We start from the raw sequence: 17,175 nt of genomic DNA on the forward strand, positions 1-17,175 counted from the left end.
AATTTCCCCCTTCAATTCCATATGCTGTTTTGCCCATACTCTATATACCACACGAAAAGGAGAAGCCAAACTAAATATTCCTTCGGACTTTATCCTCATCTTGCAGTCACATGCTCAGTGCACACTTTAACTCTTCACCCTTTGCTTGTGCTTCGGGATGTTGTGATCTGGGTGACGTGCTCCTCCTTAACTAATGTTCATGTTCATGCTAAGGGGTAAATTGCCCAACAACATTACTACCAGATTCTAACTTTGGAGAAAAGAGTGTATATAATGTGTTCTGTGTGATTCACACACACTAAATCAAAATGTGACAAAAATCTAAAGCAGGATACAAGAATTTATTTAGAATGAAGAATTCTTCAATGCTGTCTAAGCTAGTTATTTTGCTGTCTTTTCACAAAGCTATGTTATAGCTGCAGGTTCCTCTGCATGTGGACCCTGGTTAGAAAATCTCATTATTAAGCTTGCACCCTGGACTAACACTGGCAATTGTGTCATGTGAGGGTCCATTTTGATTCAGTGCATTTCTGCAGCATTGCATTACAGCAACACATGAAACACGAAGCGAACCCACTGATGATGGACGTGTTCGGAGGTGGCTTTGTGGTCAGCAAAGGGGAAGAAGTGAGTTGACTTGAGGTGGAGAAGCGGAACAATTAGACGTTTCGGCCAAGCGAGTCGAAGCCTTTCAGATGTCAGAAGTGTTTGTTGTGGGGAGGGGCACCGCAGAGTTGCGAAACACAGGCTGATTCCTCTGAAGCTGTGATTTGGGCTTCCTCTTTGCCACTTGTGATAAATCCTACAGGGGCAAAGGTCACAGAGGAGTGAAGGAGGAGAAAGAGGGATGATTTGGGAGGAATGAAAACAGCAACCACAGAAGGGAGGCAGACCTAACTGGTCTTTTATCATTGTGCAATTATCTATGCAAAAATATTAATTTTCAGGACCAGGCATCAGGGTTGAATGGAAACTGAATATCTGACCTAAATCAAGTCTTTATGTCCTTTTTAAAACTTTATAATGTAAATTTTAGTTTTCTTTACCATGATGACTGGGGAGGGTGAGGGATAGGTGCATGGGTCAGCAAGAAATGAAGCAATGAGGAAGGCAAAAGGAGGGGGACTAAGTGTTGTGAAACAGCATGACATTGATCAGGATTTATTATCTCATCTGTCTTCAACATGCAGCCTCTTTCCCTTCTATGTCAACTATCCTTACCAGGACAGATTTCCCTTTGTTCACATTTTTTAAAACAAGTCTGAGAAAAAGACCAAGTGATTAAATCTTTATCTCAAGTAAATTTCCCCTGAAAGGATTGAGTTCACCAAATTCAGATGGTTGCTTCAAATCAATCAAATTCCTGATTTGGAAAAATCTCTCACAAGAACCCTATTGTGTTTCAAGACATATGTTTTTGCCTGAAAGAAATTCAGGGCCTCTTTATGACAAATTTGAGCAGAACTAATGAAGTTCCACAAAGGTTTTGTTTCAGTTTTAGGCTCTGGCATCTGTTTTTTAAAGATATTTTTGTTGTTGGTAATTCATTTTTCCACCATTTTACATTTTCTTGTGTTTGAGTGAATTTTGGTTATAGCACCTCACACCGGGTGCTCATCTTTAGAGTTTTATTACTTTTTCTTTTAGTATTTTTAGAGAACCAAGTTTTAAGATTTAGCAGCATCTGACAGTAAGAATTTCCACTCTATATTTTAAGAGAGTTTAAAAGCAAGTAGTAATGCAAACATTACTTTTGTTACTTAGCATTTTATAATTACAAAGTTCTATTGGTGATTGTTATTTTTAAACAGATCTGGAGAAATCTGCTTTGAAATTTAAACCAAGTCAGGGGGACCATTTGACAGGAAGGAACTGCATGACTGTTATGCAGGAGGTTCATTACAGTCCAACTTGGAGTAGAAGAAGCTGGTAATTATCCTCTCTGACACCACTTTACATGAGGTACTTCAAATTTAACTGAGTGAAAATAATGTACTTTCACCTTAATGTAATGACATTTCATTGCACTGCTTGGAATTATATTTAGAGGGCTAAAAAATGAAAAAAGAAACATCATGACCTTAATTTCAGTACAAAAATTAACATTATTAGATGACCAAAGAGGGCTCGATATGTGATGCATTTCCAAATTCAATTAAACCATCCAACATGTGAAATAAGAAAATGACATTATGCAGTGACTTTAGTATTTTAAACCAATTTATAACCTTAAGGGCCTTTGACAAGAATTCCACAAAATGATATACGAATAATTAAATTAAGTTAGATGTTCAATAACATAACAATATAACACTACCCAGAGACAGATTTGACCCCTAAGATTACATTTAACCAATAAAAGCAAATCAAAGTAAAATAAAAATATAACCCATGAATAAAGAAATGACAGAACTCCAAATAGTCCCACCAAATAGCAACAAAAGATAATTGTCTCTGAGGCTGAGATATTTGTATGTTTGGTTTTGTATTCATGTCCCATAAAGCAGACTGCAGAGTCAGTGGGATCTTGGTGGTGAAAGGTTTTGGTGTTTTGCGCGACCGCTCTCTGGACTTGGAATTCTTTATGTGGCTAGTAAGAATTCAAACAGAGCAGAACCACAAGAAGCAAATTTCTAAAAGGGATGCCTGCCATGACTGTGCAAGTCCAGGTCAGAGCGAGCAAGAGAGGAAGAGAGAGAGAGGGCTTCTCCGTCATATGCTGTCTCCTTTACATGCCGAATATATTATTCGCAATCTTCAAAGAGGACCGACATACTTGATGTTTCTTTGATGTTTTTTTCGACCTCATCCTGAAGGAGATTATAGGCCGGACTATTTTGTTCTCCTGTTGAGTTTTCTGTAATGAGAAAAATGATTTTACAGTTGAGAGAATAGAGTATTCTTCAGAATATCAGTTTAATATTAAACATATGTGATCGAAATCGAAGAGGAGAGAAAACTGGCATCACTTATTTATTGACTTATTGACCCGGTGTTCCAGTTCGGCTATCAAATTCCTTCATGTCAAGTTGGAAAGAATGCAGCAAATTTTTCTGAATATGAGTCAGATTTATTGACATTGGAACCTGATAATGACATTGTTAAAGAGTTTAGGGGAACAAGGCAAAGCTGAGAAAAGGCACGGTTCTTACCAAGATCACCACAAACTGTGTCTTTCTTTCAAATATATCTATAAGAACACTTCAGCTCGCTCTCCGCCATAAAAAGAGCACAAGAGTGTTTACAGCATTGCTTTGGGGTTAGTGAAAAAGCATCGGCTTGGTGTTTTTCGACTGCAGCTAAAAAAAGGGAGGGCCTCATCCACCCAAGTGAAGGACCAGTCATGTGTGAGAGTCAGTGGGCCAGGGCTCAGTCTGCCCGCGACTATTTGCTTTTCCAGCTGTTTCCTACACTCACCCCAATGAGCAGGAGGGAGAATGTCAAGAAGTTTCTGGTTTCTATGGAATACAGTTGGAGAGAGTGTTTGAGGATACAAGCGCAGGACAAGCACCTCTTGCAGCTCGGGCTCTTTCTGCACATGCATGCTGAGTAAGAATGTGAAACTCCATTAACAGAATTACGCACATATATCCCTGCCTGCTATTGATCTCGCTTTCAGACTCAAAACCACAAGGGGTGTCCTAAATTCCAGCACTACAGTGCTGTCCAAAGGTAAACACAAAAAAGATAAACAGACTGAATGTGTGCACAGACAAATATAGTGACTTTCTGTACATCAGCGTGCTGGCATACATTAAGTTGCAATTATTAGATCTAATTGATAGATCTAAATATCTGGATTTATAAACATATATTTACCATTGTATAACTGTAAAAATTCTGGCCATAGCTTTTTTTTTTTTTTTTCCATTTTCTTCTTTTATTTTTTGCTATGACATTTCATATAAACTCAGATAAATATTGAAGGAATTAGATTGTCCTTAAGGATAACTTTGGACTTATTCTCAACAAGTCAGATAACACTTTGTGTCTGTTGTAGTTTAAACTAACTTTATCCCCTTCATTTTCTTTTTGCTTTATGACCTCAACTTAGATTGTGTAGGTGATAAACTGTAAAACAAATTGTGTTGTCGGTAAAAATAGACAAACAACGAATGTCTTTAATCCTGAGGAAATTGTGATTGCTTCTCACAAACAGTTTTTGCCACTTCTGCAGTATTTTGTTTCTTTTTAAATTCAGCAGTTTTTCATACAGAAAAAGTGGTTTTAATTTTTAATGAACTTTTAAAAAAAAAACCTGGTTAAATAAGATTAGATTTGTGCTAAACAGCATGCTTCCAAAGCAGGCACCAGGTGAGACTTTCACTGCCCGTTGATAGTTGACAATTGTGCATCAGTGCTGTCCATGTTTGTCTATGTTTGTATGAGAATGCAATTCAACCACATGCTTCCAAAAGGTCTGAGGGACAGAAACAGCAAAATAATAGGAAAACCGATACATTTCTTTGCTTTACTTGAATTAGGGATCAGTTTATTGCTTTAATAACACAAATATTTAGGTTGAAATTTGGTAAAGGCTTGACCCAGACATACTCACGCATGCACATCATCATCTTAAAATAAGAGCAATGTTAATATAAACACTTAAGATTTAAAGGTTTGGTGAAAATAATAATAATAAAAGGTTTATTGTATCATGTGCATTTAACCCATTTTAATTCTTGCTCAGAGGCCTTAAATTGCTGTGTATTTTGGACAAAAATAATTGTATTATTATTAATAATAATAATATCATTATTATTTCTATTTTAAAAGCTTATTATGCCTTTATATTTAAGATATAACAGTAATTGCTAAAGCTTTTTTCGTTGATTAATGAAGAATCGATGGTTTCATCCCCTTCTCAAAGGTCCAACTCCTCCTGCATGCTAAGAACTGTGTGTGGAATGAGAAGAGATGGCTAAAAGACGACACTCTCTCCTGATTACAGGGTGAAAAATAAAGTGGTTATTGATATTCCTGATGAGAATTGGTTGTGCCAGCATAGTTTAGCCCCTCAGGGTCTTACCTATTTAAATCTCCCTATTAGACCAGTCAAACATCTCTGTTCTCAAAGACCACTTAGTTAAATATCTTGTTAAATGCCTATACCTTTACGTTCTCAGGTAGCTCCAGTGTCCAAGTCAAAACAATCAGAAAGAAAGACAAGATGACTGAAACTTCCATACATTATGTATGCACATAGGTAAATAATGAATAATTAAATGCGAGGAATAGCCAAACTATAATTATTTCACTATTGAATACCGCTAAAACCCCATTTAAATAGGTCTAATTAATTTTGTGGTCGTTTTATTAACTAATACTTTTGAAATTGCGGTCCGTTGCGTCACGACACACCCCTACAAGACAGCTGGATGTTCAGATCGAGACTGATCCGTCGTTCCACCAATGAGAGCGCACATAATATGAGATTGGAGCGCCGTGATTGGATGTTAGGGGATTATATGTATGTATAGATATGCTTGCTGGTAAACCATGGTGGGCGGGACTATGGAGAGGTGCAGTCCATCTCATACAGATCAAGAAACTGGACTCGCAGCAAGTCTGAGGACGCTCTCTCTTTTTATGGGGTAACGTAAGTTATTTTAAACATGTGTGTATCTTTTGCAGTGAAAGGTGTTGCAACAGGGCTGCACCGCTGTAGTTTCGACCCCTTTCTTGGTTCTGTTTCGCTGAGAACGCTTTCAGGCCGATTGGCACACGCGCGTTTCGGGCCAGTAAAGTGTGCCTCTGGACGTAGCCTTAGCTCTTGTTATTGCTGGTCGGGTTATTTTGACATGAGGTGACATCGAGCTGGGGCATAATGTCACTGGCGAGGCGATTTCACCGCCGTCCCACAGTATATCACAAAATGTCCCGAAACGTGGAGGGAAATCGGCTTTTCTCTCTCTCTCTCTTTTTTTTTTAAATCACCGCGGCTACTGTTGCTGTTTTGTTAGCTTGTGTCAACCTTCTGTCCTCTCGTGTGGAGTAAAAGGACCCCCTATTTTTTTTTTTTTTTTTTTTTTAAATATATCTAACACTGTGATATTTTGCGTTGTATACGCGTAATGGAGTTGTAGTCGCGCAATGGGGTATTAGTTTTCAAACACTATCTTGTGTTTGGATAACACGTTGGTTAACATTTACGTCTAAAACTGGAAAGTTTGGTTTTTGAAGAAGTGCCGCATTTGCGTGGAACTTGCGCCGAGTATCGGAGTGATTGACGAATGGCGCAAAGACTTAAGGAGTAATAGCGTCTCCAGCACGGCCACCATTTAGTTGCACATTTTGTTAGACGGGTTCGGGCAAAGCTGAACGTTAATGTGAGAAATAACGGGACGTCATACGTTTCACTCCCCCTCCTCGTCCGTCTCCTCCTCCTTCTCCTCCGCCCGCCTTGACCATTAGATACTTCGGCCTTGCCTGATCACTCCTCCTTTCTCTGTTGACAGTTTTGTTTTTATGCGGAGAAAAAGTTTTGCAACGTGGGGAAACAGATTGAAGCTGCAACCAGACCCACTCGCTCGGAAATAAATAGCGACCTGGCTCCAACATTTCGGACCCCCCACCCTGCAGCTCAAAGTAACAGTCGATTACGTTATGCCACATCAGGTAAGAGAGATGTGTTCCATCACACCAACACACCAGATTAGTCACTCCGGCACACTAAGGCGTTATTAACTGGTCGTTGCACACGTTCAAAAAAATCGTTTTTGCGCATTTTTGCGCATTTTCCTAGCGTGGTTCATGTGTTTCATATTTCAGGTCACAGATTCATCCGAGCATTATTTCTTCTTTAGCCACGTCCTAGTTGTTTTGTGCGACGTGCTATTGTTAGATGCGGATGCATCCTCTACACATTTCGCACGTATATGCCCGCTTTAAGTAGGGACAATGCGCCAATCCTTGCAAAGTCCAAACAAAAACAAGCTGAATTGGGTAAAACCAAACGGAACCCTCCCGCTGAATCACATTTTGTTAACTCAATGCACCAACTAAGAAGCGGTTGTTATGTGGAAGGTGCTACATGGGTTCCATCCTCGTGGTTGTGACAGCTTGACGTAGAAGAGACTGCCCCCAATGCAGGAGAGGAAGACAAAGGGGCAGATTAGCATGGAACAGGCTGGTGTAGAATAGATCAGACCAGCCTTTAGTTATAGACACCATTGTTGTGCGACTTTGTGACAAAGACAGCGTGGACTGCGATATACTCTGCATTGTAATAACAGTGGATTATAAGAGTGGAAAGGTAGTTTTCATGCTGGTCTTTTTAGCGTGCATGAGTAGCTATGCATATCAAGTATGAAACACCAGCCCGCCTGTCCTAACTTAAATAATGACTACATCGTTAAAACACTACTATTGATTGGAATGTCCACACAAAGTGCATTTTCTAGATGACTTTATTTTTTATTCTTGTGGGATTTTTTTTTTTTACAGATTATTATTTGATTTAAATGTTAAGCATTTACGCCACAAATGAATCAACATAATTATTGGAGTCAACATTTATTTCGCCATAAGCCCATTGAGTCGTTGCACAATTTAGCACAGTTTGATGAGCCTGGACAAAAGGTTCAGTTTCAGAGGATTGACTAAAAAGGGACAATCTCTTAACACTGTTGAATCTTTCGTCTCTTCTCAGCCATCTATTTGCGCTACATTTGATAAGAGTGGGCTCATGTTCTTTGTGGAGCACTTCATATAACCTGTTTTGCACTGTGCGTAGTTACTGGCATGTTATAACAGTTTCACGTGGGCCTCATTGTATAGCACGTTGTTTCCAATTGTAAGCAAATTCCAGGTAATAGTCATGGGTGCAATCTGTGCATGGCATTTTATAATAAAACGTGTGTAATGAGCCTAAGCTCTGGTTAAGTAAGATATCTCGTTTTTTTTTTTTTTTACCAATATAAATAAGTGATTGGAAACCATTTTTAAAAATGATGTACTAGCATACTCAAACCACATACACGTTTTTCCTTCTTACCCACTGCAACAGGCTGTAACTCTTGTTGTGACCTTGATTTGGATTGAACAGCTCTTAGCAGAAGCTAGATGAGTTTTTTTTTTAACAAGCACAACAATGAAAATAAGCATTTCATTTTTTTGAAGTGAGATAATAAAAATGCATGCATTTGTTAAGTCATTAGCTAAATCTACTTGTCGTTTCATGCAAAGAAATATTGAGCATTTCTTCATGAATACATTAAAGTAAAAGCAAATATTTTCTTCTAATATGGTGTTGTATTACAAAAGCAAACCAAATCTACAATTAATATTAAGCACACACATATTCAGACCCTTAACTCTGCACTTCAGTGAAGCATGTTGGACAAGTCTTCTTTTGGTTTGATGCCAGAAGATTTACACATCTGGATTGTGGGATAGCTTTTCTTTCTGAAGATCCTCTTGAGTTCTGTAAGTCTGGATATGGAGTGTCAGTGTACACTCATTTTCAGGACTCTCTAGAGAGGTTCAATCTGGCTGGACTTTCTTTAGTGACCCAGCCAGAGGTCCCGAGTGATCAGGTTTTTTTTCCAGAACTTCTCTGCTGAAAGGGTCTGAATATTCATTTCAGTGTAATATTAAAATGTTTCCTTAATAAATCTGCAAGAAATGTAATGGGTATTGAGTGACATATTCTTTTATGCATTTCCCTGCATCTTTTTTTTCAAAAGGATAATTAACATTCACTTTGGTTGTCAGTAGTTTAATGTTTTATCTCAGCAGTGGAAAGTACAGGACTACATTGATTATCTGTCTTTGGTCTTTTAAACCACAGTGTTCGTCCAGATTAGTTTATCCAAATTTCAAATATGCGTCATTCATCCTTGTGTTGCAGAGATTTAACCAAGTCCCTGCAGTGAAGAGTAAAATGTGGGAGACAGATATGTTTTGTTTGCTTTGTGACGTTCACATGTAACACATTACTCCTATTGTATTTCCTAAATGGTTCCTTTAGTCCCAGAGCCACTGTCTCTCATCTCCTCCACTCTTTATTTTTGTGAACAGGGGCTAATGGATTCCTTATGAGAGGTAATTCTGTAGCTTGTGTTGTGGCTGCTGTGATTATGTCTTCTTAGAACCCCCTAAGGCTCTTGCCAAGATAAACGTCAGCAGTGGCTCACCTTATACCTTTGAGGTCAGGCTGCCATGCTCTATAGGGCTTATATGAACAGCTTTGACAAAGTCAGTTGTGGTAGAATATTGCGTAAGAGCTGGAAATAATTTTTTATGTAGAATGACTCTTCCAGTGTTGGTGATTCATGGCTGCTTTTCTCACACAATAAAGCACATATCTGAATTTTGTAAGGTATTCATATTTGTAGATTTTCCACTCTTTGAAACTGTTTTGGGTTTAGCGGCTTTTTTGTGCGTTGAACTGTTTGAAATTTGTTAATTTATTGAGGTGCTTATTATTTATGTTGAGATTTTAGAAATTTGTTTTTTTTAAACATTCAATAAAATTGTTGTTTTGCTAGATTGATTTTAAAATTATAGAAATTTGAGATTTCATCTGTTTAACGATGACATATGTAGAGACGTACAACTATTTTGTACTGAATTTAAAACCCTCCTTCAGTGTGTTTAGTTATTTCTGTTACATGTTAATAAGATTTCTATACATTTAATGGTATTGTGTTTGAGGGTTTTATCTATTCCTTTCATTGTTACCCTTCACACTCCCCCGCGCTCTGCTTCTCTACTTTCTCTCTCCTAATTCTACTTTAGTAACAGGACAAGCCCCTTATGTTGGATTGGTTGTAACATAACAGGCCCCCACTGGAGGCTCCACCCAGGTTTTTTTGTTCCTGTTTGTGGGACAGTCATTCAGTATTGTAGATGCTACACGCTCTTTTGTAAACTTGCACATACAAACATGCATACACTCCTATGCAGTGTCTGTTTGGATGTGTGTATACAGCATGTGTATGCTGTTACTTTTTATTGTTCCTCTGTTATACAGTTTTGAAAGGCTTTGGTGGTTACTGTTTGACAATTCTTTAAAGAAACTCTAGTGGATTATTATTTTTTAACTAAAATGTCTCTCTTACAGATGAATAAACTTTACTTTATAAAGGGGGACTATGCTGAAAAGCGAGAGGTTCTCAAACAATACTTGCATGGTGTTTCGGTAGCAATTGGAAGTGCCGAGACACCTTCAGAGCACCGCCATGGTACCCTTGAGCAAGCTGCCGAACCCCTAAATGCTCACATAGGGCCATTCATTCATTCATTCATTCATTCATTCATTCATTCATTCATTCATTCATTCAGGGGTGTACCCTGCCTTTGCCCATATGCAGCTGGGATAGACTCCGGTGCCCTCCTTGTGACCCCAAAGGGGATAGAGTGGTCAAGAAAAAGAAACAAAGTAAGAAAAAGACAACCAGTATTTTTAATTTTTATTTCATAAGGATTTAATATATGCAACATTATTTAAAGTAATTTCAGACTGTTTACTCTACAGAATAGTTTGAAAGCGCATTCTTTCCGCGACGTATTTATACTTTTGAATAATAAAAATAATACATTTCTTCTCGGTAAACATTTTAGCACTTAAGTTTTAATTGACTTTTCTTATTACAGTCTGTGGCCTTCATCATTCCCGCAATCTCTGCCTCATTTCCCTCTGTTGCCTTTTTCCTTTTCCTCTTCTCGGCAGCATATTGAACTTGTTTTTCTCCTCTCTTTCTCTCTCTCTCCATCTCTTTCTCCGTCATTATTGCGAGCTTGTTAAAGCTTTTATTTGTATCTTTCATATTGCCCGTGTGCTACATTATGTTTAGCCATTGGGGTGCTGTTTGCTTTTGGCCGTTGCTGTGGTCTCCTGAGGCTTCAGATTTGTTTAATACAACGCTGATTAGTGAATGTAGCCTTGTCCAGACCCCGAACAGAAAAGACATGTCCTTCTGAATGATTCATTCATCTAATTTAGGAAAATGACTGAACACATCGACCATAGAACCATTAAATGCAATTTGCGTGTTGCAAAAGCAGAATAAAGCTTTCAATTTTATGGAGGCCAAAAATCTGATGTGCTCATTCAATATAATATGTAACGAAAAAATAAACTACTGTTGCTAAAACCGTTTCTCCCTTACCATGGATGGCAGAGGCATTGTCACTTGTCATGCAAATGCAATTCCGGCACACATAGACGTGATGCAATTAGTAGAATCCACTAGTAATCCAAGGTCTGTTAAAGCAAAGTTCTGACTATCATTACAACTGCTGATGCAATGCTTTTGAATGCAAAAGATTTGCCATGTGTTGTAACTCCTGGCAAACTAAAAAGTGTGTGTAAGTAATAAATATCTTATTCTTATTTATTTAGACAGATGTGGAGTGTTCATTAGACTCAGCTGCAACAGCAAAACTTCTCATGAAGAAATATTAGCTAAACTTAAAAAAAAACAGTGTTTACCAATGTGAGTTTGAACCATTTTTCTAGTAACAGCTTAATAACAGTAATCATTTTTTATCTTTTATTAAATATTAAATTATTTAAGAATTGTAAGATAGGATGAATTGCTACCAAGTCTCACTCAGTGCTTTGAATAATTGCAAGACAAGCAATGCCAATAGTTTCTAAAATTAGACATGGGGACTCTTTAATACCGGGCTATTTATGATGGTGGTACTTTTTCTAAGTATATTGTGGGAGAATTTCTTTTATTTATGGAAGGGATGTTGTTTGTAAAAATCACCAGAGCTTAGCTGAAATGTGCTATATCACATACTTGCACCCTTTAATATGTGTGTTTACGTCCATGTCCTGTTTCACAGGGCATGTATGCTGAAAGATGACACAGCTGTTTCACAGCAACCGCTGTATTAAGATTAAGATTAAGATTCCTCCATGATACAATTTCAACGTATGGCTCGTCTACTTTCTACTCATGATGTTCTTTTAGCTGCATAAACCTCCTTTTTTTAAAATGTGTTGTTTTTGTTTCAGTGGGTTTATGTCTAATGGGTCCTACAATGCTTTGCCCAAGTACTTTTTGCGTTTCATGCAAACATTTATTTGATTATTTCTGTGAATAATGGATAATTTAAATTAGAACACCCAAATATATGTACAATAACAAAACTGGTTGTAACACATTTACTTATTGGATTCCACCAGTATTGCTGTGGCAGCCTAATACCTGTTGAAAATGTATCTTCTGCTATATAGCGGTGTGTGTGAGATCCCTCCTTTTTCTCAAGAATATAAAATCTCTTCCTCGCCCTCTGGGTGGTGCCTGTCTCAGACTCAGGTCCTCTACCAGAGGCCTGGGAGTCTGAGGGTTCTGTGCAGGATCTTAGCTGTTCCTAGGACTGCACTCTTCTGGACAGAAGAGTGCAGTGGTTCCTGGTATCTGTTGGAACCATCTACTTGGGTGCTACTGCCCCTTGTGTCCCAATCACTACTGGGACCACTGTTGCCTTCATGCCCCACATTCTCTCCGTCTCCTCCTTCAGCCCTTGGTACTTCTCCAGCTTCTCGTGTTCCTTCTTCCTGATGTTGCTATCACTCGCGATTTCTACATCTATCACCACCACTGTCTTCCAGTGTTTATCCACCACCACTATGTCAGGCTGGTTGGCCACCACCATCTTGTCAGTCTGGATCTGGAAGTCCCACAGGATCTTGGCCTGATTGTTCTCCAGCACTTTAGGGGGTGTCTCCCACCTGGACCCTGGGACCTCCAGCCCATACTCAGTGCAGATGTTCCTGTATACTATGCCAGCCACCTGGTTATGCCGTTCCATGTATGCCTTGCCTGCTAACATCTTGCACCCTGCTGTGATGTGCTGGACTGTCTCAGGGGCTTCTCCACACAGCCTACACCTGGGGTCTTGTCTGGTATGGTGGACCCTGGCCTCTATTGCTCTGGTGCTCAGGGCCTGTTCTTGTGCAGCCATGATTAGTGCCTCTGTGCTGTCTTTCAGTCCGGCCTTTTCCAGCCACTGGTATGTTTTCTTGATATCAGCCACTTCCTCAATTTGTCGGTGGTACATACTGTACAGTGGCTTGTCCTTCCATGATAGCCCCTCAGGTTCCTCCTCCTTAAAGGGCTTTTGTTGCCTGAGGCATTCACTCAGCAGCCGGTGAGTGGAGGCCATCCTTTTGATGTATTCTCGGAGGCTTGTTGTTTCCTCCTGGACAGTAGTTCAGACACTTACTAGTCCCCGGCCCCCTTCCTTTTACTTCGTGTACAGCCTCAGGACACTGGACTTAGGGCGAAAGCCTCCATGCATAGTGCTTGTATCCTTTTCTTGATGTCAGTGGCTTGTATCTCTTCCAGTGGCCAGGGTATTATGCCAGCAGGGTATCTGATTACTGGCAGGGCATAGGTGTTTATGGCCTGGATCTACCATTCAGCTGACTTTTCAGGACCTGTCTTAACCTCTGTAGGTATTTGGCTGTGGCTGACCTCCTAGCTGCCTCCTTATGGTTTCCATTTGCCTGCAGGATCCCCAGGTATTTGTAACTGTCCTGCACATCTGTGATGTTCCCTTCAGGTAGGTCAACCCCATCAGTTGCGATCACCTTTCCTCTTCTAGATACCATCCGCCCACATTTGTCTAGCCCGAATGACATCCTGATGTCCTTGCTGTAGATCCTAGTGAGGTGAATTAGAGAGTCGATGTCATGCTTGTTCTTGGCATACAGCGTAATGTCATCCATGTAGAGGAGGTGGCTGACGGTTGTTCCACTTCAGAACTGGTACCCATAACCACTCTTGGTGATGATCTGGCTGAGGGGGTTTATGTCTATGCAGAACAGCAGGGGGGACAGAGCATCTCCTTGATATACGCCACATCTGATGCTCACCCGCGCAATTGGCTTTGAGTTGGCCTCCAGAGTTGTGTTCCACAGCTTCACGGAGTTCAGGATTAACTCTCTTAGTGTCCTGTTGATGTTATACAGCTTTAGGCACTCCAGTATCCATGTGTGCGGCATTAAGTCATAGGCTTTCTTGTAATCAATCCAGGCAGTGCACAGGTTGATGTCCCGCGTCCTGCAGTCCTGGGCGATTGCCCTGTCGACCAGTAGCTGGTGCTTGACACCTCTGGTGTCGTTCCTTATGCCTTTCTGTGCTCTGCTCATGTATTGATCCATGTGCCTGCTGATCTTATGATGCCTGATAGTAGCTTCCATGTGGCGCTGAGGCAGGTTATGGGCCGGTAGTTGGACGGCATTGTGCCCTTCTGGGGGTCCATTATGAGGACTGCCCGGCCTTGGGTTAGCCACTCTGGGTGGTCCCCTGATGTTAGCAGCTGGTTCATCTGTGCTGCCAGGCGTTCATGGAGTGCAGTCAGCTTCTTAAGCCAGTAGGCGTGGATCCAAAGCAGGAGCTGTAAACAACAAACACAAAGGTGAACATGCTTTAAAGAAGATGTTATTCTGAGTACATTATTTATTTGTTAATGACTGATGTAAATCTTTCCATGTCTGTCGCTATGTTGAATAGTAAATTAAAGTGGAAAAAATTGTGACATTGCATATGTCTTCAGATATAGCTAATTAGCCCATTAAATTGAAATGTACTCATTCAGAGATATCTGAGAATAGTATGGACTAAATCATGCTATTGTTCAGTTTATAGTCATATATACATATAGTCATATGTACTGTAAGCTAACATCAATGTTTAATAAATACAAGTATCTTGAACCTTAATTACTTTTTTTTTACATTTTATAAAAAAAATAATCATATCTTTAATCCCAATTACACTTTTGTGCACATTGTACCTTGTCTTCTTTCATTATTTGTTAAATTGGTATCATATACAATCCAATTAATTTATTCTGTTTCAACTGGCATAGCTTGCTGAGGTTTACAGCATATAGTTGTTTTAAACAGGTTAGTGACGAAAACAAATTTTGTCATTTGAAGCAATCTGGTGCTGTCCAACGTTAGAGGTAGAACAAGTGAACGCAACTACAAGCCCATATTATGGTGATGATTTAGACTGTAAACATGACTCTGTATGTTGATTGTGTGTGTGTGTGCGTTCTCTTTGTAAGATCTGGAGAGACCTTCTGTCTCGTTAGAAAATATAGCGCTTGTAATTGCGAGCCCAAATGGTGATTATGGTCTTGGTCTTGTTTATTTTTTGTTTTGTTTGTGCGTCTTGAGTTTTTTTTCTTTTGGGAAATCAGGTGAAAGCATGATTTATGCATGCAAACAGTCCCTCATCTAAATACACATTTTGTTCTTTTTGATGACCCCTTTATCAAACTTTTACCATTTGCATTTTGAGCCAAAAGCAAAAGTTAGAACAGAGCTAGAATTTGCCTTCAAGCATGTTGCACAAAAGCATGTTTTGAATTTAAGCAAATTCATACCTTATTGTTGAATATTACTGTATTTTTTGTGGGTTTGGTTAAGAAATACAGTTATTAAGATTATTATTAAAGATTGCAAGGTGCATACATTCCCACCTGATCTGAGGGCATAACTCTGCTTTCTTTGTTTTCTCCAGATATTGATCATGTTCAACAATATCCAAGGGTACTGACAAGGACAGTCTGACATGGCTATTGTTGCTGACAGCTTGTTTTTGCACATACACACCCACACACACACGCACACACACACACGCACACACACACACGCAATGTTTTCAATGACCATCCTCTCTGTGCTTCTCTATGATTTTTATTTCTTTCACACAGAAAGAATTGGCAGACTCATCACTAGTTTCCAAATTAAAGGTATAGCATCTATTTTCTGGCTATTTTTAAACTTTTCATGTCAGTAACCCTCTTTGTGTATAAATTCAGATGTTTTGCATGCTCTTCAGTAGATCTCAGTGTCAAAGGAAATTTTAAATCATAGATACATCCCTTCGTTTATCTGCCTGTTTTATTTTACGTTCATTGTCTGCTTTAGAAGAACACGAAACATGATTCCTCCCACTCTCTTCAGCTCCCAGTTCTTGGAACACAGCTGTGCATTTTGTTGTGCACAAAATTGGTGACCACATTTTCATTAATGTTCAGCTAAGTATGGAATATCCTTCCTCAATAACTAAAAAGAGGATGACAGGGAGTGAGAGATAGAGTAACAGTATGAGAGATGAGTCATTTTCTCTGTACAGCATTGTTGTTTATCCACTAAACCCCATTATTTTCACTCGGAAATGGATTCCAGCTCGTGGATAAAATGCAAGTTGTTTTTCTTTCCTCTTCACATTCTGTTAAACTCTATTTTTTCATCTTGTTCTTAGATAATAGGGTTAGGGTTATGTGTTATCAAGTCTCACTCGTGGTTGGGTTCTATTTTGATATGCATGAATTGTATTTTATTTTTACGTTTTTTAAACATGAGGTGAACCGTTCTAGTCAGTTTACCTGTGGATCGTGGATGTTCTCCTTGTAATGATGGCTCTCACTGTGGTTCACTGGAGCCCTTAATTCTTAGAAATGGTTTTGTATCTTTTTTCCGTCTCATAGATGCTAATGGCTAAGCTTAGCAGCATGATGTGTTGCTTTTAAATTCCAGACCTACTTCACTGTGTCAGACAGGTTTTATTTAAGTGATTTGTTCATTCAACAGGTCTGGCAGTAATCAAGTCTCTAGTGAAATTGAACACAGCTTTCCAAAAAATGTGGTTGATCGCAGTTAATTCCTTATTTAATGAGGGGAGCAATTACTTTTTCACCTACGTTCAGGCTGGCTAGCTCTGTTCCCTGAAGAAAGTTTGTTTGGTTGAACATTTAACCGAGAACAAACAAGGTTGACATTTTTATTTAGTTGTTTTTATTTTTTTGTTAACATTTTTTCAGCACCATGCGTTGTAGTGGGGTGAGGGTGTTGCTTGAGAATGACTGTGTGGAAAACAAAATATGTAATGGTTATATCAACGTAATCACCATTGCAGTCTAAAAGGTAGACTGTAGACCTTTTTCTTATAATTAGCAGTTTGTAAGAAGTAATTACAACGTACACTGTAGTGACTGATGTCTAACACTTTGATCTTTTCTTAAAAAAAAAAATCAAACCACTAAATCACTTAAGATTATCTGCATGAAAATGAAAATTTTTCACACTATAAGACTATAAATACATCCTCTTCTTACACACGCATGTGCACACAAGCGCATGCGCGCGCACACACACACACACACACACACACACACACACATTTAATCATATTCTCT

At 39.1% G+C, this 17,175-nt stretch overlaps 1 protein-coding gene across 8 annotated transcripts in view; it reads left to right on the forward strand.

The window, feature by feature from the left end:
* The first annotated feature begins 5,441 nt into the window (after positions 1-5,441).
* The window catches only part of LOC101075951 (vitamin D3 receptor A), a 38,438-nt gene continuing 26,704 nt past the window's right edge, over positions 5,442-17,175 (forward strand). For 2 of the 8 annotated variants that reach the window (XM_011621749.2, XM_011621753.2), the window contains exons 1-2: positions 5,442-5,594; positions 6,459-6,618. In XM_011621749.2, coding sequence (XP_011620051.1) covers positions 6,607-6,618 — 12 coding nt within the window. In that variant the 5' untranslated portion in view covers positions 5,442-5,594; positions 6,459-6,606. Of the gene's footprint in view, positions 5,600-6,458; positions 6,619-10,287; positions 10,385-14,749; positions 15,727-17,175 lie in introns of those variants that run through there. The other 6 variants (XM_029834279.1, XM_029834278.1, XM_003962978.3 and 3 more) reach the window with 6 other exon arrangements.

The sequence above is a fragment of the Takifugu rubripes genome, chromosome 3, assembly GCF_901000725.2.
Source record: "Takifugu rubripes chromosome 3, fTakRub1.2, whole genome shotgun sequence".
In the NCBI taxonomy this organism is placed as follows: Eukaryota; Metazoa; Chordata; class Actinopteri; order Tetraodontiformes; family Tetraodontidae; genus Takifugu; species Takifugu rubripes.